We start from the raw sequence: 20,643 nt of genomic DNA, 5'->3' as shown, positions 1-20,643 counted from the left end.
GTGGCTGATGGAAGTTGTGGTCCAACACATCTCATCTGGATGGCACCAAGTTGACAAAGGCTGGTCTGGAACCTATGTACTTGGGAGACTGTGTCTCCCAGTGTTTGTGTTGGGGGTTAAGCAACAGCACTTGCAATGTTACCTGAACCAGTGGAGGGCGACCAGACAGAAAGGCAACCTTGTGGAAGTACCATGAGGAATGCAAATGCCAAGGCTACAAAAAGCACTGATTTTATCATAATTCAGAGAACTAGGTGGGTCAAGAGCTTTAGACAAACCCCTTGCGATCTTTTGCAAATTTATCAGTTCTGTGCAGATTGAGAAGATTGCACGTTGTGCAAAATCATGCTCTCCAGCTGCTTTGAGGGTGTGGCAGTGCTCAGAATTGTGTGGGGAAATTACCTGTTCCTGAGAACAGGTCGGAAGTTGTATGCTTTAAATCCCCGCTTCTCAAACTTTCCCCCCTCACAGACCATTTAAAAATTGCTGGTGTTCTTGGTGAATCACTTGGGTCCCCTGCCTGTTGCAGCAGTTGTGATGTGCTAGATGCTGTAAACGGCGTTTCCGTGTGCTCTGGTTTCCATCAAGGTGTCCCGTTGCGCCAGAAGTGGTTTCATCATGCTGGCCACATGACCTGGGAAGCTGTCTGTGGACAAATGCCGGCTACCTCAGCCTGAAGCAAGATGAGCACCGCAACCCCATAGTCACCTTTGATTGGACTTAACCGTCCAGGGGTCCTTTACCTTTTTCCTAGATGCTGTATGTGCTGAGAACCATTGTGGTATTGTGGGAATACGTTTTTGTGGACTTCCCGCACTTTGCCGCAGCACAAAAACCTTCCACGCTATGCACGGAAGGCAAAGAGATCCGGCAAAGGTTTGCTGTCTGGATTACTCCGTGCTTGCAAGAAAGCGCCAGAAAAGCCTCTAGTAACGGTCGGAAGGCAGTTTCCCGCCTGGAAACACAGCCAAATGCAATGTTGTGATTGGTTTATGTAAATGCTATGACGTTGTTCAGTTCATCAATAAATGGCCCCTGCTCTCTGTAGCGGTGTGTAGAGTGCGCGAGACAAGCCAAGAGAGAACAAGCGTGCGAGACAAGCAAGAGAGAAAGTGAAAGAGAAACCAAGCCGCACAGAGTAGTAGTCGGGAGAGCGCAACTCCACCATTGACTGCAGTCTCTTAGTTTCTTATTTCTTTATTTTATTTGGCCGCCTTCTTATTTTTGGCCGCACTTTCTGCTGTTCTTTTCACTGCCTATCCTTTCCTCTTTGGAACCTTAAAAGCCTTCGTAACGACCTTCCAAACTCCAAACAACTTCTCATGACCTTCAGCTTCATAACCACCGGACCTAATCATAACCAGTGGGAGCAGGCACTCCAGAATTACTGGCTTATCCCAGAAGTTGGTTGTCCCCACATGGTATAAGGGTTAGAGCATTGGAATGGTGCATAGGAGACCAAGACTCAACTCCCTACTCAGTCATGAGGCTCACTGGGTGCCCCTGGGCCAGTCACTGTCCCTCCGCCTAACCTACCTCACAGGGTTGTTGTGAGGATAAAATGGGAAGGGGGACACCCATGTATGTCACCTTGAACTTCTTGGAGGAAACATCAGTATATAAATAGCTAATATTTTAGTTTTATTGTTTCTCTTATTATATTGTACTTTATCGTATTACCCATTTGAATTCCATAGAATTCAGATTGCGAGTGGTCTTCCAGGATGAAGCTCACCAACCACAGTTTGCAAACCCCACGTCTAAACAACTGCTGTGCACCATTTCAGCAAAAAGCTTGCCCTAAAAGTTGCCCGCAGATGTGTGTTACAATGGGCATGTCTGAACCCACGTTTGTCCAGCATGGACCTAAAACAGGAATGTAACTTTTGGCACAGAGTCAGGGTGTGCACTCATTAAAATGCATTAATACCGTCAACCCTTATACCCAATAAATAATTTGTCACACCAGGTAAGAGTTGAAGATTGATTTATTACACTTGAAAAAGAAAGACAAAGAATATATGTGCTGCTTTAGGCTGTGAATTACAAAATATGGGGGCAGCAAATAATCATGGATACAACCACACACCTGAATGCTATAGAGTAAAAAAGTCCCTCACTACCCCAAAAGGTATGCGGTATATCAAATAATTAAGCGGTTATAGATAACTAGAAATGCATATCGCTACTGACTAGGACTACTTTAGCACAAGGCATTTACACTTTTACCATAATCTGAAAAATGAAAACACATCATTGTTTTACTTATTTCAACATGCAACCTTGTCATATTATGCGCAGAGTCACATTATGTTTGGTAGTTGTGCATAACATCTGAGATTTTCATACAAAAACGGCATACATTTAATTAAAAAAGGATGCAATCTGTGAATGCAAAAACTTTTTTGAAACCACTTTTGTTTCCAGGTCTTTACGGCAAGCATTCTAATGGTAGTTTTGGTTACAACTTGTATCTATCTTTTAAGGCCTGAAGTGCCTGTTCTTTGGTTATATTTCCCCAGTCCTCTGGCAGATCAGCTGGTTTAGCATTGTACTCTCTGGCAAAGTCATCATTGAACATTTTGAAAATGTACTTCCAGTAATCAGAAGCTTTGATACTGGGATCAGGTTGGATACGCCAGTCTGGATAATACGCACGATAATCTTTGTATGGATGCCATTCCATATTTGTGTCCTGATTTCGGAACACTCGATTGGTGGACACATCGGTGGAGCACAGAGAACATATCAGCTTTTCTGAATCTATATATCTGAATCTTCCAAATCCTTGAGGTCGATGGATTGTTGCGAAATGCTCCCGATGAGCGCTCCCTCCAGCTTCACAGGGAGTGTAGCAGAAGGGGCACTGCTTCCCACAGCCAAACATTTGCTTGAAGATTTCGTCTTGGGGCTTCACAGGCAGTTTGGAGAGTTTGGATTTGATATCCAAGTCTCTAAATCTGTGTAATACTTGTTCTTCCAAATTGGGAAGGAAGCTTTCAACAAAAGCAAAAAAGTCGCCAGGATCAAATGCTTGTTTCATGTGTGTCCCCACTAGTCTATCCTTAGGAATGACTAACTCCTTCTGCATTTCTTGGGAAAAATTCTCCACGAATTCTGAGATTGTTGCAGCACCTTGATGCTTCAGCTTGTTCAATGTTTTTCTAATTCTGTCTAGTATTGCAGATAAAATCTTTTCCTCCAGATTCTTCAGATCCTCATTTTTTTTATAGTAATCCACAATTCTTTTCCATATCCAACTCTTGACAAACTTTTCATAGGTTGTGATGTATTCAACATATTGGTCAAAATCCCACTCATTCAACAGATCCTTCAGGATAGTAAACTGGAAGAAACTCCGAGAGCCAAAGTCAATGGACTGCTCACTGTTGTGAAAGTTGTCCATGATTTCCACCCCAAGTCTATTGTTGACATAATTCACTATAGCAGGATAGAGGCACATTTCACAGAAATCTTTAGCTTGGATCTGATGGGCATCTTTTTCCTGATAAAGATCTCTGAAAACTGCAAAATAGTAGGGCTTCAGTTTTCCCAGGCGCATGTGAGGATCATTTTCCTTAACAAATTCTTCGTGTCTCCTTTGAAATGCATGAGCTGCTTCTCCCAAGACGTGGAGCTTAAGGTCCACTTCAAAGCCAGGGGTTGTATGAAGATTTTGAACATCAGGCTGTTGAAGCTCCTCCTTGATCATACACAAAAGGTCAATGCAGTAGGTTTCATCATAATCTCCTTTAGAATTGAGCTTTTCATCAATATATGAAGTGCATTTGGACAACAAGGAGTTAGCAAAATCTGTTAATACAAGCAAACACTCCTTTTGAGAATCGGACTGAAATATACGTTTCCAAAATGGTGATTGTACTTGTACATGGTCATTTTTAGTTTCAAAAGTGTGTATTCTGTAACTTAACAATCCTCTTTTTCCTGCTAATTTTTGTGTGTATAGTTTCAAATGAGAGCAGAAATTCTTTCTCAGATATGACTCAACTTCTGCATATATTTCACGTTTCTCTAAGGAAATGGGTGGTATTTCCAACAATGTTTCTCTCCACATTTTTTCAAACTCTCTTTTTAATTCTTTTTCTTTTAATTTCCGCTTTTCGCCTCTGCATTTTTCAAGCAGCCTGTCAACCTTTCCTTCAGTTGTTTTCTTGTATTCTGCTTGAAGAGCATCAATTTTGTGCAGACCCTTTCTAATCTGAATGGCATCTCGCAGTTTGTTAGAAGAATAATTTTCAAGTTCACGCTTGAGGCTGTTGGCACTCCTGACAAAATCTTCCTTGTACTTTTCTACCAGATGCAGATTTGCTGCTTTGCTCCCGAAGTATTTATTCAAACTCTCCAAAATTTGCTCTTCCCCACATGATAGTTTCTTTTGAAGTTCACATTTCAAATTACTGAAAGCAATTTTATCAGGTGACACATTCTGAATCAGAGTTTCCTGCTCAGATACCCAGAGGTGCACCTCTCTGCGGAAATCCCTGTCCCATTCAGAATATTTAATGGAGAGGTTGTTGTATGCTTCAGCTATAAGACTATTTTGGAAGCTAAAGATGAAGTTCTCATGTTTCACAGCTTTCCACAGGCTCCTCATCCATTCAATGAAATCAAGAATATTCTTGGAAGCCCTGTCATGTGCATGGTCTCTTAGGAATTCAAAAAGGCACTTCTTTAAATCAAAGACCTTTTCGCTATACCCCCTATTGACTGGGGCCATGGGTGGGACTCCATGCCAAAGACCAGGGATATACCAATTATTCATTTCCGGGTCATAGTCCATGATGTCTGAGAACTTGATATCCCTCCCAACATTTTCCATTTTTGCTGCAGCCTGGGTCATTTCATTCAGCTGTTCCAAAAGGTGCTTCCTGTCCCTCATGTTTTGGTCATGTGCAGAAACGTCACTGACGTTCTGATGAACAAACTGGCAGCTAGGGCTTTGCCCAATCTCTTCCATCCTGAGGAAGGCATGGGTCACAATTTGCAGGATGTCCTTCATTTCGGTGGCATTCTCCATGGCCATGTTGACAATGGTGATGTCGCTCAGCCCAATCACTAGAGTGGCCAACTCGTTGTCATGCTGATAGCTGTCTTCCAGTTTGGCCAGTTCAGGGGCTTTCAAGCCCTCTGTGTCTATCACCAGGATGAAGTCACAGCCAAGATCCTGAGCCAAATTCTCTCTGACATTAAGAAGCGTCATGAAGGCACCTCGGGTGCACCGCCCACTGCTGACAGCAAACTGCAGGCCAAACATGGTGTTCAGAAGGGTCGATTTCCCAGTGCTCTGCACCCCCAGAACGGTTATCACCTTCATTTTGGATCGTCCTCTTAGTTTCTTATGAAGCTCGGTCAGAACATCACTTACCCACTTCAGGGGGATGTTGGATGCATCTCCATCCATCAGTTCAAGAGGAAACCCTTCTAGCATTAGGTCAGCTGCAATGCTTGGGAAATGAACAAACTGCCTTTTGTGTTTTGCTGTTTTGCCCTCATTAACCATTGAGCATTCTGCCTCATAAAACTGCCCCAGCTCACGCATGAAGTGCTCAACTCCCAAGGAAGAGGAAGATATCAGTCGGTCAATTTCTGCAGTCTTCTGGGTATCATCTCCTGAAGTTTTGTATTTCTCTTTGTACTCAGCCCTTAACTTGGAAAGCTTCTCTCTAGCAATATGATCCAGGTTGAACTTCATCCATTTCAGGAAGTAGTGCTTCTCCGCAGACTTCAAATGACTGATGGCATCAACAAATTTCATCAAGCCAGTGGTGAGTTCACATTGACTCTGCTGTTTACGCAGTTCCACCCATTTGGCATTCAGTTCAGACCTGTATTTTTCTGAAGGCTTGTCCCCCTGTCTTTTCATTCTGCACAGTTCTTTCTCCACTTTGGCCAGGTCTTTCCAGGGATCGCCCTGGAGTCTCAGCATTTCTTGCTTGTACCTTGCTACATCTTTTATTTCTGCGGTGATTCCTTCAGCACATTGGAGGGCATTCTGACATTCTTGGCCATCCACGTCTGCCTGAATCGCAAGTTCACAGGCCACAGCACACATCCCTTGTACACTCATACACGTTGGATGAGAATTAAGTATTCCTCTCACAGTTGACCGTAACTTTCTCACAAACTCTGCCTTATTTCTCTTTGCAGATTGCACTAGTATGTTTGAATTACAGAGGTTAAGTATTGGAGCCAATTTATCTAAAAAACCCAAAGCTTCACGGCATTTGTTGCTGTCACGGTCCAGGATGAAATAGAACTGAGTTGATGTTACCTTCAGTGAGGACAAGAGCTCATGTTGTCTTTCATCAATGGCTTCAGCAAATATGAACACGGCAGAGGAGACCTGTGTTAAAAAGCTAAACTGCACCCAGTTTGATTCAATGTCTCCACGGAGATTTGCAACTGCAATAGGCTCTTGAAAGAGATCTGAGCTTTTCTGCCCACCTGGGAAATACCAGGCAATCTCCACAAGCCCACCAGCAATTTCTCGTGGGATGTCTCCGCACTCCATATCTCGGTGGAAGAAGAAATCATGGTGCTGTTGGACAGGGCTGAGGAACTCACTGAGCAGTTTGGACTTGGAGAAGCTCAAGCTCCCCATCCTCACAAAGGAAATGGTTGGCATGGATGTCAACACCAGGCTCTCCTCCCTGAAGCCTCTGCTTTCAACCAAGGAATGGGGCCTCCATATTTTCACGATGTCCCTCATGGCCCAGAGCATGAGGGTGCATTTGGGAGTTTCCAAAGGAGGGAGGAGCAGAGGCAGAGCAAACTGACACATGGACATTTTGAAGAAGATCTCCTGTTGGAGGAAACTGTCAGAGCAAAGCAGAACAGCACAAAGGACATCAAGGGGGTTGACAGAATGACTCTCACCCATTTCATGAGTAAAGAAAATGTCCTTATCAATCCTCTCACCCCCTTCATTTCTTCTAAGTACTTGATCATCAGAAACAACCTCCTCGAAGCTGGTGCTCCTGGCTGTTACATTCAAAGCCAATATCTTCCTCAGAAAATGCCAAGGCAAATCTTCCTGGGTTTGAGGTGTGAATTCCTTCAAGCTCTCCAAACTAATTTTCAGGACTTCTTGGAGGGAGAGAACCTTGCTTTTCTGCTTTTCTAGATTTAATTTGCGCAGAATATCCATAACTGCCTTTCTTCTCTCTGTAGAAAATGAGAAACGTATTTACTAATGTATTAAAATTAATAATAACATACAATAATAACAAACAAACAAAAAATTGCCCCCTCACCCCCGTTTAAAAGGCCATGGATTGTTTAATTAGCAAAAGGACTGAGAGAAGAAAAATGTTTTTGCCCGGAGCCTAAAGATATGTAACAAAGGCACCAGGCAAACCTCCCTAGGGAGAGCATTCCACAAGTGGGGAGCCACAGCAGAAAAGGCCCGTTCTCATGTTGCCTCCATCCAGACCTCTCATGAAGGAGGCACAAGAAGATGGTGATTGCAGGATCTCTGTTGCTTTATATGGGGAGAGGTATTGTGGTCCTGAACTGTTTCAGGATGGTCCTACTCGGTGGTTTCATGTAGATGTTAAACAGCAAAGGAGATAAAATTGAACCCTGAGGAACTCCACATTGATGGTTCCATGGAGCTGAAGAGCACCCCCTAACATCACTGCAAAACAGTGCCACCCACTCCTAGCTTGGACAGCTCCAGAAAGATACTATGGTAGATGGTATTGAAAGGTTGAGAAGAATTTACAAGAACACATTTCCCCAGTCTCCTTCCTGACAGATGTCATCATACAGGACAGGCAACCCCAAACTAAGGTCCACAGGCCGGATGCGGCCTGCCAGGGTCCTGGACCCGGACCTCCTGGGGCCAGGAGGGGATTGCGGAGGAGACAGGCACCCTGTGCGCCCTGGACCCCGTGCGCCCACCTGCTTGTGTGCCGCCTGGGCAACCTGGGCCTCTCCCCGTCCGGAGGCTGGCGGTGCGTAGTTGGCAGCCACACCTGCCTGCCTGCCTGCCTCGGCCGCCTCTGCCTCCCTGGGCACCCGCTGGACGGCTAAGTGTATGTGATTTATTGTAGTCTATTTTTTGTGGGGGAATGTTTGTTTAAAGGTGGTTGAGGGTAGAAGTAAATATAATGCAGTTTTAATGTGGTTGGAGCAATCACCATTCTACTTAATTCTGCTACGAGAGCTTAAGATCTCTCTTCCAAAACTCTCTCTCTCCAACACACCCTGCATTCCCTTTCCACTGTGATGATGATTAGAAGGGATTACCTGTGGTGGGATGTTGATTCTCTTCCTCAAATTCTTCCTGAACATAATCTTCTTTCTCTTGACTTGGACAACCTAGAAACAAAAGCTCACATTAGCACAACCATCTAAACCTGCCTTCCCCAATGTGGCAACCTATTTATATATTTCTTGGTTTAACAACAAAAGCTACATGCTGGGATAAAAATCACCACTTAAAAGCCATGTTCTTATTAAGGGACAAACAATAGGATAGACCTTGCTGCAGGCTTGACCAATCTTCATAACAGCACCTGAGACCACACTGCAGCAGCGAGGAGCAGCAAAGGTGTACTAGTAAATTCTGTACTTCAGGAGCTCTTCAGCTACCCATGTACTTCTCCAGCAGATCATGTCATTGCTCCTGCTCTGGAAAAAAATATCGCTGAACTGCAACCCCTCACTTTTATTACACCATTGATTAGGTGGGAATACCAATTTCAAGATCCATCTTCTCTTCCTCTGGGGGTTTCTGAATTTCACCTTCCTCTTCACCAACTGAGCAATCTAGATACAAACAAGTTGAAATAACAAAATTGGGTAAACATTCTGAACATTTGCTATTGTACAGTATGCTAGATCAGGCAACGGGAAACCTGTGGACACGCCCTCCCAAGGTTCAACAACTTCCATCATTCTTGACCACTGGCCATGCTGCTTGGGGGTGATGGGAGATGGGAGGACCACAGGTTCCCCACTCCTGGAAAGAGATGCCAAGGCTTTGCTGCGGGGATTAGACAGACTCTTCTTTAATGTGATACAGCTCAGTAATTTCCTTCCTTCCCAGATCTTTGTGCTTTTTGGTCCCTTCGGTATTGACTTTTTAGATGCACTCTTGCTTTACGAAAGTAAGTACCTTTGAAAACGTCTTCATTGGCATCCAGCAGTGTTCCTGGGCTGTCATCTTTCTCCTTGGGGAGTGAATGCTCTAGGAAGGAACACAGAAATATGCTCCTGGTGAAGGTGTAACTTCTGCATATATTCCAGTGAAAGCAAACCCAGGAAAGCCACCTGCCAATGTGACGCCATGGCATGGCCAATCAGTGCCCTCTGCGCCACATGCAGGTAAGATCTCTGTCGGCAAAGGCCAGGCTCTCCACTTGAAATGTCGCCTCTGCTGGCCAAACACTTGTGAGCAGGTTTGCTTTGCAGAATCGAGGTGAGCAGAACAGAGAGCCAGTGTGAACACAGTGCTTTTCAGTGATCCCCCAAGGGGGAAGAAGCAGCGCTGGTCCAAGATACTTTGCTGCCTGAGGAAAAGGGCAAGATAGTGCTACACACCCTGTATCCTGACTGGACTGACTGTTGAATCTGACATTCCCACTGGTGGCAGGACAGTGTCCTTTACTGTACATGGGGCCAACAAGTCACCTGGGTGGGTGTAGGGCAGGCTGGGGGGCCCAGACAGTTCTTTCCCTTCAGCCTCTTGTCGTCACTCTCCAGCCCATGACACCTGAGGTACCTGCCTCACCCTGCCTCATAGCAAGGCCAGCCTGGGGAAGGAGGGTTACACCTACTCACAGAAACTGCAGTCCCTCCTTCAAAAACATCAGCTTCCAGGTTCAAGGTCTATGGGCACCAGCTGCTCACTATTGCTCATGTCTGCTCTTGTGGCTTCCAAGACCTCACAACTACATTCCCCATGTCCTTGGTGTCAACATGCACCCTGGCCACCAACTGCTCCCCAGCACTACCTCCCAGGCTATCCACCAAATGGCTGAGGATGGCAGTCTTCTCCACCAAGCTGCCACTGGCATCAGTGTGTTCTGCCATAACAAAAGGGGCCCCATTTTACATACGCCTTCCTTATTTACCACCACCAAATTATTTCCAATTTCTGCATAGCTTCTAAGAACATTACAAACAGCTTGCTAGATCAGGCCAGTGACCCATCTATTTTTTATTATAAATTCTTATTCTTATTCTTATTATTTGAATTGATATACCACCCTATACCCGGAGGTCTCAGGGCGGTTCACAGAACAAGGGCAGTTCACAGAACCATCCTGTTCTCAGACTGGCCAAATCAGATGCCCGTGGGAAGCCTGCAAGCAGGATCCGATGATGCACAGCTCTGGGCAAAAATGGGTCACCTGACATCATTGGGACATCAGTTGAAGGGCAAGTGGGAGGTTATGCGCAGCACACTCTGCAACAGGCACCCCCAAACTTGGCCCTCCAGCTGTTTTGGGACTACAGTTCCCATCATCCCTGACCACTGGTCCTGTTAGCTAGGGATGATGGGAGTTGCAGTCCTAAAACAGATGGAGGGCCAAGTTTGGGGGTGCCTGCTCTACAAGCTCCTCCCCTTTGGCAGTCTATGAAGAACTTTCCTTTTCAGTTCTCTGAACGCCACATCCCTCAGAGGATGACATGAAGGTAATGTGTAGAAACTAGTCTTTTCACAAAAAATGCATTTGTTGCCCCACCCACTTTTGCCTTTGGCCCCACCCACTACCAGCAGGGAAGGTTGCCCAGAAAGGAATGCAGTCCTGGCCCTGCCTCAAAGAAATAGGTTTTAAAAGGCAAAAGAAACCAATAGCTCCAGCCTTTGCTGGCAAGTTGCAAACTCACCTGGATGGGATTCTGACTTCAGCACTGAGCCAGAACTCTGGAGTGGATTTTGAGTTTCATCTGTAAGGTGATAAGTGGTTTCATAAATCATATGGCTGTTGAGATAAAAAAGAAGAAGGAATATATATCTAAAGGTTTTTAAGGTTTGGGAAGAATGGTGAGACTCACTGTGTTTTTGAACTTGCAGGGCATGTTTTGAAGCAGGACATGTGACTTCTAACCATTCCAAGAACTGGTGACAGGTGGCTTCCCCTTTTTCTTGTATCAGAATAAGCAATTCTCTACTTTTTTCCTTTGAGTCTTCGATTTTCTCCAGGCCCTCATATTCTTCTTTTGTGATGACAGTTTCTAATCGTAGCTCATCTAAAACACAGTCTATTTCCTTCTGAAGTATATCAATTAATTGCTTTCTCCCTTTGCGCATAATTTCATAGCTGGACATAATCTCTGAAAGCAGCAATTTGTGAAAGAAACATTTTATTTAAAGAATAACCGGGGGGGGGGGAGAATTAGAACCTGTTCAGCTTTCAAAAGTTGTCTTATACCAAATCGGATTTTTGTTTTTCTACTTCAGCTGCAAACTGTGGGTGGTTCCAGACGTGCTATTTTAGGGTGGGATTCAGTCGCTTACCAGCAAATTTAATTTGCGCAATTTGATTTTTAGCACTTGCACCACAAACCCCCTCCCCTCCTCTGGCAGACATTTTTGAGCCCTTGGCAAGGGGCTGTATTGGCGCCTCTGAAGCTGGAATAGACCGTGGACCAGAAACGTTTTCTTTTTGTTGCCTTTCACTCTCTGCCAGTGACTTCCTCCACAGCCACTGGGGTCAGGAGTGCTCTGTTCTGCCTGCCTCCCCTCCTCCATCCATCCATCCATCTATCTGCCTGCCTGCCTGCCTTCCTGCTTCCACTCACTGCTTTCCCCTCTGCCTTCTACCTGCCTCCCTCCCTCTCTTTTCCCTCCTCCTGCAACTCATGCCCACCCTCTCTGCCTTTTTTCATTCTAAGCTGCAGTGCTCACACTGGGTAGGGGCCACCCAGGGCTGCTGAAACAGCCCATGCTGGTTTTCTCCACCAGGGCGCCTGCATGTCTCGTCGCTGCTGCCCCCCCCCCCCAGCAGCAGCAGAGGAGCATCCCGGGCAGTGTACTGACAGTGAGCCACTCTGGGAGTAGCCAGGAGGGCCCCCCAAAAGTTGTTGAGCTTTTTGGGGAGATCGCCCCCCAAAATTTGTTGAGCTGGGAGGACATGCTTCTGCTAGAGGGGCAAAATTGAGTGTTTTTCATGCTTTTCAATAATTTCTGAGGATCTGCAGCTAACAGGAAGTGGTGATTCACTCTGTGCTGTGAAATGCTTCTCTGCCTCTTACTGCGCAGCAAAAACCTCAATAAAAGACGCAGAACACAGCATTTTTTTATGATCAGTTGGCAACCATACTGATTATGCCTACCAATTTTTCATTGCCCTGTATAGGTTTTCAAATAGTAAGAATACACACACACACACATACATATACAGACTGTGTGTGTGTGCGTGCGCGCGCGTGCTACTGAAGGGACCACTGTTTTGGACCCACAGTGCATACTAATATCACCCCAAATGTAGGGCAGGATCTATCACAATTGGAAATTCCATTTAATAAGGAAGAGTTTGTGAAATGCACACAAATTCTAAGCATTCATATAAGATCTGTATGCTTTGCATCTCAGGTAGAAAGGAATAGAACCTACCTTCTTTTCTCTGTAGAAGCAGCGGAAAGACTTCTTGGCTCCAGCTAGCAAACACCTGTGCTTCTATATTTAAAGGGAGAGAGCAGAGGAAGTGAAACGTCAAACTGAAAGCTTCTCTCTCTGAGATGGGTTCTGAGATAATACATGATTTCTGGTAAACTGTTTCTGTTGCACTTCCTGCCCTCCCCAAAAAGGAATGTAGCGTCTGCCTGCATGTTTCCTTTAAGGACTGAGAAAGAGAGGTAACTTGAGTACAGTACAGTGGTACCTTGGGTTAAGTACGCTTCAGGCAGGGGTGGAGCAAGGGGGTGGAGGGGGAGGGCCGCCCCGGGTACTGCCCGGGGGGTGACACTCGGGGTGGTGCCCCCCCCCGCGATTGGCGCTGCTGGCGCACGGCAACGTTTAAGGCTGCCGCGCGTGTGTTCGCGCGCTGCAGCCTTAAAACTTGTCGTGCCGCCGCACGGAAGGGGTGCCGGCCACTCGCAGCCGCCATCTTGGATGGACTGCCATGCACAGTCCACCCAGGATGCTGCGCGCTAGGGGGCGGCATCCCTGCTTTGCCGCCCCGGGCAGCAAAGCAGCTCGCTATGCCCCTGCCTTCAGGTTAAGTATGCTTCAGATTAAGAACTCCGATTAAGAACAGAAATTGATCGTGCTTTGGCAGCGCAGTGGCAGCAGGAGGTCCCATTAGCTAAAGTGGTGCTTCAGGTTAAGTACACTTCAGGTTAAGAATGGACCTCCAGAATGAATTAAGTACTTAACCCGAGGTACCACTGTACTGTACAGCGTTTGGGCTGGGTGGGTTAAGTTGCTCTCCCCTCCATTACAAATACCAGCAGCAAAGAAATGGTGGAAAGGAATTGGCTCACAGCCCTTTGGCGTTGTGGGTTCAGTTTGTCATTTGCAGAAGAAGGCAGGGTCTTATTTTCTTTCATGCAGATATTTTAAGACCGACCTGAAAGGTCAGAAAACTTGCAGGTCTTTTAAACCTCTCAGGTATGCAGGAAGCTCCTTTCTACCAAGCTAGACTCTAGCTCCGCGTTGCTGTCGCTGAGTGACAGAGACTCCAGGATTTCAAGGAAGTCTTTTCCAGCCCTAGGTGGAGACCCCAGGGATTGAACCTGGGACCTTCTGCATGCAAAGCAAATGTCCGAACCACTGAATCAGAGTCTTCCAATGGCTTGCAATAGTATGTTGTGCTGCGTGTCATCAAGGGAGCAATGAGGCTCTTGTGGGAAAGTTGCTGAGCAGCTTCTGAATAGTATGAGAGTGCTATTTTAATTAATCAATCAAAAAGACCACATGTGAAAATTATCTGACGTATCAGGCAGGTGTTGTGATGTGGGTCCCTGTTTCGAAAGACGCAGCATGGAATTCCGGAGCACAGCTTATCCTAAAGACCCAAAACCAAAACTTGGGTTTGTGAGTAAAAATGTCTCCATAACACGCGTGGGGGGGGGGGCTCTTGCTTTGCATCCAGCCTTCAGGAGCGCCGCCAGGAAGGTGAGTACCGGGAGGCCACATCAGACGTTCTCGCCTTCACGCGTCTCCCGCTGGGCGCCCTTTCTGTGTCACGAGACCTTTGGCCTTGACAAGCGGCATCTGCCAAGCTGCAGCGACAGTGCTTTCGGAGGACTGCAGCCCCGCCCGCTTCCTTCCTTCCTCTCTTGCTTGTTTTTCGATGCTGCAGCCTCTGCAGCCTCGCGCCTTTTGCTGGAAGGGGCCAGCAACTAGCTACGGTTTTGCCCCTTCCCGCTGCCCAGTTGCCCTCGGGTGGATTCTGCCCCCTGTGCCCGGCTGCTGAAGACCCTGCCGGGTCTGGGCGAGGGCGACCTGAATAAGTTCGCGGGCAAACTCTGCGGGATCCCTGTCCTGAAAGGTTGTGCCCATATCCCCGAAAAGTAGCTATCCTGGAGGAGGCTGATGCTTGGCGAATTGCAGACCTGTTGATTAGCTACCACATTGCGTCCTGGACGGGATGGCTGACGCACCGAGGAACATCGACGGTGAGGAGGAGGCATGCAGCCTGGTCCTCTCCTTCACCAGGCCAGGTAAACCTGCGTGAGTCCTGATAGTCCCAGGAGTTGAGTCTGCCCTGGCAGCACATCTCTTGGCTGCACTTGCCTTCATATGCAAAGCCTGTTGATAGCAATCAGATACACAGAAGCCACCTCCTAGGGGCCCGAGGAGGTCTTTGGCCATAAGCGTAGCCAGGAGGCTGCAGGAGGGCAGCTGCCCCCACCAAGTCAACTCAATAAATAAAAATACTTAACTGACCAATTGTGTCACAGATAGATAGGTTCTCCCTTCCCCCAACAAAAGTCCTGCCCTCCCCTAACATAAATCCTGGCTACGCCCATGCTTTGCCCTCCCCCAATAAAACCTTTGAGGGGGGCCTTCCCCCAAGTTGATGGGCATTGCCATTCAAATGGTGTGTGTGTGTGTGTGTGTGTGTGTGTGTGTGTGTACAGCATCATGTGCTTGATTATGCAGGGATGGGGCTTACCTGCCCCTCCCCCAATGTTTTATTTAAGTTGGCACCTCTGACTTGAGTAAATTATTCCTTAAAGGTAAGGGTAAAGGGACCCCTGACCATTAGGTCCAGTCGCGTCCGACTCTGGGGTTGCGCCGCTCACCTCGCTTTATTGGCCAAGGGAGCCGGCATACAGCTTCCGAGTCATGTGGCCATCATGACTAAGCCGCTTCTGGCGAACCAGAGCAGCACACGGAAACGCTGTTTACCTTCCCACCGGAGCAGTACCTATTTATCTACTTGCAGTTTGATGTGCTTTCGAACTGCTAGGTTGGCAGGAGCAGGGACCGAGCAACGGGAGCTCACCCCGTCACGGGGATTCGAACCGCCAACCTTCTGATCGGCAAGCCCTAGGCTCTGTGGTTTAACAACAGGCCTATAATAAGTTCAGAAAGCTTGCAGGCCTTCCCCAGACCCTTTGCTCCCATATAGTATCTGAAGTGGTCCATCTAGTTAGTCCAGCATTGAACCTGGGCCTTCTGCATGCAAAGCATGTGGCCTGCCTCTCAGCCACATCCCTTCCCCAGTCAGCCCAGCCTGATGACCTTGAATGAATGACTGCAAAACTGCTAGGTAGGGAAGGGGAAGGGGAAACAGTGGCAATACAATGGTGTGTGTGTGTGTGTGTGTGTGGTGGGGGCGGTGCGATCCCGGTGGCACATCTCCGGGGGTGACAAGGCGGTGCCCCGCCATGGTGGCGTGAGCAGCCATTGTGTCGCCACATCCGCATGTAGAGGATCCTCCGTTTACGGCTGCAGCTGCGAGCAGAGGATCCTGCCCCTCCCAGCCTCCCTCCCAACCCTGGCTCGCTGTGAGCAGGTCCTGCTTTGCCTCTTTACAGTGAGCCAGGGAGGGAGGGGGCCGGATGGGTGTCATGGCTCCCACGAGGGCACAGTTTGCCAGAAGTCTGGCAAAGCGGCGTGGGGGGGTGGTGACAAAAAGTCTGCACCAGGTACCACCTGGGCTTGTTATGCCTCTGAGGGGAAATACTATATTTTATGTTGGTAAATGTGGTGGGCTCACTGGATTCCCCCTCCTCCCCATGAATATTATTTCACAAAACAGTGAGAAGAGCATGGCCTTCATATACTTTTCTACGGAAAACTCTGAAAATATTGTATGAGTCTGAGCTAAAGATGTTCAAGGGCAAACTCTACCATTTCCCCATCAAGAGGCGCTTTGTGAATATTTCAAAGGAGTTGCTGGAGGAAGCAAGTGTTTCAGACCTCAGCCAGCTACTCATCATCTACTATGGCCAGGATTATGCCTTGGAAGTGACGGACAGAATTCTGAAAGCCATCAACTGTGAGCTGCAGCCAGACAGGGAAGGTAAGGAATTTGGGAATAAATAGCCTGACATCAATACCAGGAAAGATTCTAGAGCAGATCATTAAGCAAACGGTCTGTGAGCACCTAGACAGGAACGCTGTGATCACTAAAAGTCAGCATGGGTTTCTGAAAAATAAGTCATGTCAGACCAATCTGATCTCATTTTTTGACAGAATTACAAGCCTGGTAGATGAAGGGAATGCTGTGGATGTAGCCTATCTTGATTTCAGCAAGGCCTTTGACAAGGTGCCCCATGATATTCTCGTAAAGAAGCTGGTAAAATGTGGACTAGACAATGCTACCATTCAGTGGATTTGTAACTGGCTGACTGACCGAACCCAAAGGGTACTCATTAACAGCTCCTCTTCATCCTGGAGAGAAGTGACTAGTGGGGTGCCACAGGGTTCTGTCTTGGGCCCTGTCTTATTCAACATCTTCATCAATGACTTCGATGATGGGCTTGAGGGTATCCTGATCAAGTTTGCAGATGACACCAAATTAGGAGGGGTGGCTAATACCCCAGAGGACAGGATCACACTTCAAAATGACCTTAACAGACTAGAGAACTGGGCCAAAGCAAACAAGATGAATTTTAACAGGGAGAAATGTAAAGTACTACACTTGGGCAAAAAAAATGAAAGACACAAATACAGGATGGGTGACACCTGGCTTGAGAGCAGTACATGTGAAAAGGATCTAGGAGTCTTGGTAGACCATAAACTTGACATGAGTCAACAGTGTGATGCAGCAGCTAAAAAAGCCAATGCAATTCTGGGCTGCATCAATAGGAGTATAGCATCTAGATCAAGGGAAGTAATAGTACCACTATATTCTGCTCTGGTCAGACCTCACCTGGAATACTGTGTACAGTTCTGGGCACCACAGTTCAAGAAGGATACTGACAAGCTGGAACGTGTCCAGAGGAGGGCAACCAAAATGGTCAAAGGCCTGGAAACGATGCCTTATGAGGAACGGCTTAGGGAGCTGGGTATGTTTAGCCTGGAGAAGAGAAGGTTAAGGGGTGATCTGATAGCCATGTTCAAATATATAAAAGGATGTCATATAGAGGAGGGCGAAAGGTTGTTTTCTGCTGCTCCAGAGAAGCGGACACGGGGCAATGGATTCAAACTACAAGAAAGAAGATTCCACCTAAACATTAGGAAGAACTTCCTGACAGTAAGAGCTGTTCGACAGTGGAATTTGCTGCCAAGGAGTGTGGTGGAGTCTCCTTCTTTGGAGGTCTTTAAGCAGAGGCTTGACAGCCATCTGTCAGGCATGCTTTGATGGTGTTGCCTGCTTGGCAGGGGGTTGGACTGGATGGCCCTTGTGGTCTCTTCCAACTCTATGATTCTATGATTCTATGAAATAGCCATCGGTTTTGAACAATGCTCATTGCCAGGGCCGGTGCTAGGGTTTTTTGTGGCCTAGGCGAGATCACCTTCTGGCGCCCCCCGCCCCCCCCCCGGCCAATTGAAGGAAGGAAGGAAGAGAGAGAGAGAAGGAAGGAAGGAAGGAAGGAAGGAAGGAAGGAAGGAAGGAAGGAAGGGAGAGAGAGAGAGAGAGAGAGAAGGAAGGAAGGAAGGAAGGAAGGGAGGGAGAGAGAGAGAGAGAGAGAGAGAGAGAGAAGGAAGGAAGGAAGGAAGGAAGGAAGGAAGGATGAGAGAGAGAGAGGGAGAAGGAAGGAAGGAAGGAAGGAAGGAAGAGAGAGAGGGGGAAGGAAGGAAGGAAGAGAGAGAGAGAGAGAGAAGGAAGGAAGGAAGGAAGGAAGGAAGGAAGGAAGGAAGGAAGGAAGGATGAGAGAGAGAGAGAGAGAGAGAGAGAGAAGGAAGGAAGGAAGGAAGGAAGGAAGGAAGGAAGGGAGAGAGAGAGGGAAGGAAGGAAGGAAGGAAGAGAGAGAGAGAGAGAAGGAAGGAAGGAAGGAAGGAAGGAAGGAAGGAAGGAAGGAACAGGAGAGAGAGAGAGAGAGAGACAAGGAAGGGGTGAAAGGGGGGAGGGGGAGTGAAGAGAGAAGGAAGGGGTGAGAGGGAAAGAAAGAGAGAGGGGGAAGGGGGAGGGGGTGAGAGGGAGAGAGAGAGAGAGAGACAAGGAAGGAAGGGGTGAAAGAGAGGGAGGAGTGTGGGAGGGAGGGAAGAGAGAGAGGGGGGAAGGAAGCCTGCTCTTGCGAGGCAGTGGCAGGATGAGCGCCCCAAAAGAAGCGCTTTCGAGGCGCTGATCGCGTCGCTACCTCCCGTAGGGGCAACCGCATCTCCCTTCTCCCAGGCTCTCTGTGGGGTGGGCAGAGGGAAAGCGGCTCAGATGGAGCCCTCCCTCGCCGCTCGCCCCAAAGCAGTGGGGCTAGGCAGGAGCTAAGTGTCTCCTGCGCAGCCCTGCTGCTCCAAAGCAAACTGCGAGGGAGGTAAACGGAGCCCTCCTTCGAGGCTTTGAAGCAGCGAAGCTGGGCAGGAGCATCTCCTGCTCAGCTCCGCTGCTCCAAAGCAAGCCGGGAGAGAGGGAAACAGAGCCCTCCCTCGCAGTTCGCCCCAAAGCAGCGGTGCTGGGCAGGAGCTAAGCGGCTGCTGCCCAGCCCCGCTGCTCTGCAGCTGGTGGCGGAGGGGGGCGGAGAAGCCCGATTTCGGGCTGCTTGCCACTCTACCGCTGGCGGAGGGGGCGGAGAAGCCTGATTTCAGGCTGCTCCCCCCTCCCCCGCCACTCTGCAGCTTGCAGAGCGGCGGCAGGGTAGGCTGGCCAGCGCCCCCTCCATTTTGGCGCCCTAGGCAGTTGCGCGCCGGCCCTGCTCATTGCTATGTGGTGAATTGAACCCCGCAAGAAGTTTTGGGTCACACCAAATATCCGCAGTCTGTAGAAAAAGAAAGAGCAAGTGAACATGTGTACCCCAAAATAAGCTCAGGGTCACTTCAGATAATATGCTCACTATCCTCTACAAGGTGGCATTCAGTTGTGTCCAGCCCAATGCTTTTGGGGGGCACAAAATGCCGTTAAGGGTGTCTTCCCATGCCAATAATAGCCAAACTATGTGAAAGAAAGGAAGAGGAGGAAGGCAGGAAATAAAACGGTATTTTCCACAAAGATGATTTCCCACAAATTTTCTGTGCAGTGAGTTGAAATACAGTTTCTTCTAGACAATTTACAACCCCCCCCCCAATATTTTTGTAACAGTTTGGGGGCATTGGATGGAGATTAATAACATAAATGGTTTAGCACCAATAAATTTTTTTGGGGGAGGGGCAATTAAACAAATAAGACTTGGGGGGGGGAAATAACCAACTGGTATGGCTCTTTCCCACCCGCAGATGACCTGGTCATGCCCGCTGATGTGGACAGAAAGCAGAGGGAGGTGGGAAAGGAAAAAGTGTGGTAAGTTTATTGCTATTTTGCTTGGCAGTTTACAGAGATAGGGCTAGGACTTGTGTCTGGAAGCATTTCAGGTTAGTTGGCACGAGGCAACATTAGAAATTTGCTTGGGAGGGAGATACAACTAGAAACAAAGATGGGCAAATCTGTTACTGGGATGGACTGTGCTAAGTTTTTGAGTGATAAGTAATAGTTTCCTGGTCAATGTGGGGAGACTCATCCTTGAATAAATCTTGGGTGCGAGGCCAGAGGGCAACCTGTCAGCCAGTTCTAGCTTCTGTATGAATGGCCATTGGTCATGCTTTGCAAGCAGAAGATGTCACTAAGACCAGGCAATGGGCTGCAACCTGGAGAAAGATGCAAAATGGACCACAAAGTAGATATATTCTTGACAGTTATTAAAGTGGTGGCAAATCACATCATAGTTTCTTTTCATTATGGATTATTTAAGCATGTTTTCCAGGCAGCAGATGAGAGTCAGATTGCAGATGGCCAAGAGGGTCGGTGAGGGCAGGAGACCAAGGGTGGGGAACCTCAGGCCCAGCTTGTATCCTAACCAGATTCAATCTAAGGCTTTCTTCCCCTCTCCCGATGACTAAAACAAATTGAACATTTATGCGACAGGCCACTGGAAGGAGTTGCAACCTCTGCTAAGAAGATTATCTGTAAGGGAAGAAAAGAATTAATTGAAATTCTTGGAAGGGACATTTTACTTGTGTTATACTCTCGCTATATAATCACACGGAGAGAATTCTGGGAATTCTGGGAAGCAAAGGAAGACTCCAAGGAGAAAAATAAAAAATTGCTGCATATGATCCAGGAAAGGGGGGAGCAAGCTTGT

At 47.5% G+C, this 20,643-nt stretch overlaps 1 protein-coding gene across 1 annotated transcript; it reads right to left on the bottom strand.

Moving 5' to 3' along the window:
- Nucleotides 1-2,169: 2,169 nt before the first annotated feature.
- LOC117057514 (interferon-induced very large GTPase 1-like) lies at nucleotides 2,170-11,315 on the bottom strand. Its single transcript, XM_033168363.1, has 7 exons — nucleotides 11,029-11,315; nucleotides 10,861-10,920; nucleotides 9,981-10,052; nucleotides 9,143-9,214; nucleotides 8,722-8,793; nucleotides 8,272-8,343; nucleotides 2,170-7,185 (listed from the first exon to the last, which is right to left on the bottom strand). Exons 1-7 carry the CDS (start codon nucleotides 11,300-11,302, stop codon nucleotides 2,462-2,464), a joined length of 5,346 nt encoding a protein of 1,781 aa, XP_033024254.1. The 5' UTR covers nucleotides 11,303-11,315; the 3' UTR covers nucleotides 2,170-2,461.
- Between the last annotated feature and the right edge of the window lie 9,328 nt (nucleotides 11,316-20,643).

Source organism: Lacerta agilis, chromosome 14 (genome assembly GCF_009819535.1).
Source record: "Lacerta agilis isolate rLacAgi1 chromosome 14, rLacAgi1.pri, whole genome shotgun sequence".
In the NCBI taxonomy this organism is placed as follows: Eukaryota; Metazoa; Chordata; class Lepidosauria; order Squamata; family Lacertidae; genus Lacerta; species Lacerta agilis.
This window is presented reverse-complemented; position numbering and strand designations above follow the sequence as displayed.

What these genes read in the sequence shown, in the direction of transcription:
- LOC117057514 (XM_033168363.1), bottom strand. Translation starts at nt 11,302, where the DNA reads ATGTCCAGCTATGAAATTATGCGCAAAGGGAGAAAGCAATTAATTGAT. An exon ending in CCTGCAAGTTCAAAAACACA is followed by an intron (nt 10,921 to 11,028) that starts GTGAGTCTCACC and finishes ATCACCTTACAG; the next exon opens with ATGAAACTCAAAATCCACTC. An exon ending in TTTGGTGGATAGCCTGGGAG is followed by an intron (nt 9,215 to 9,980) that starts GTAGTGCTGGGG and finishes GTTCCTTCCTAG; the next exon opens with AGCATTCACTCCCCAAGGAG.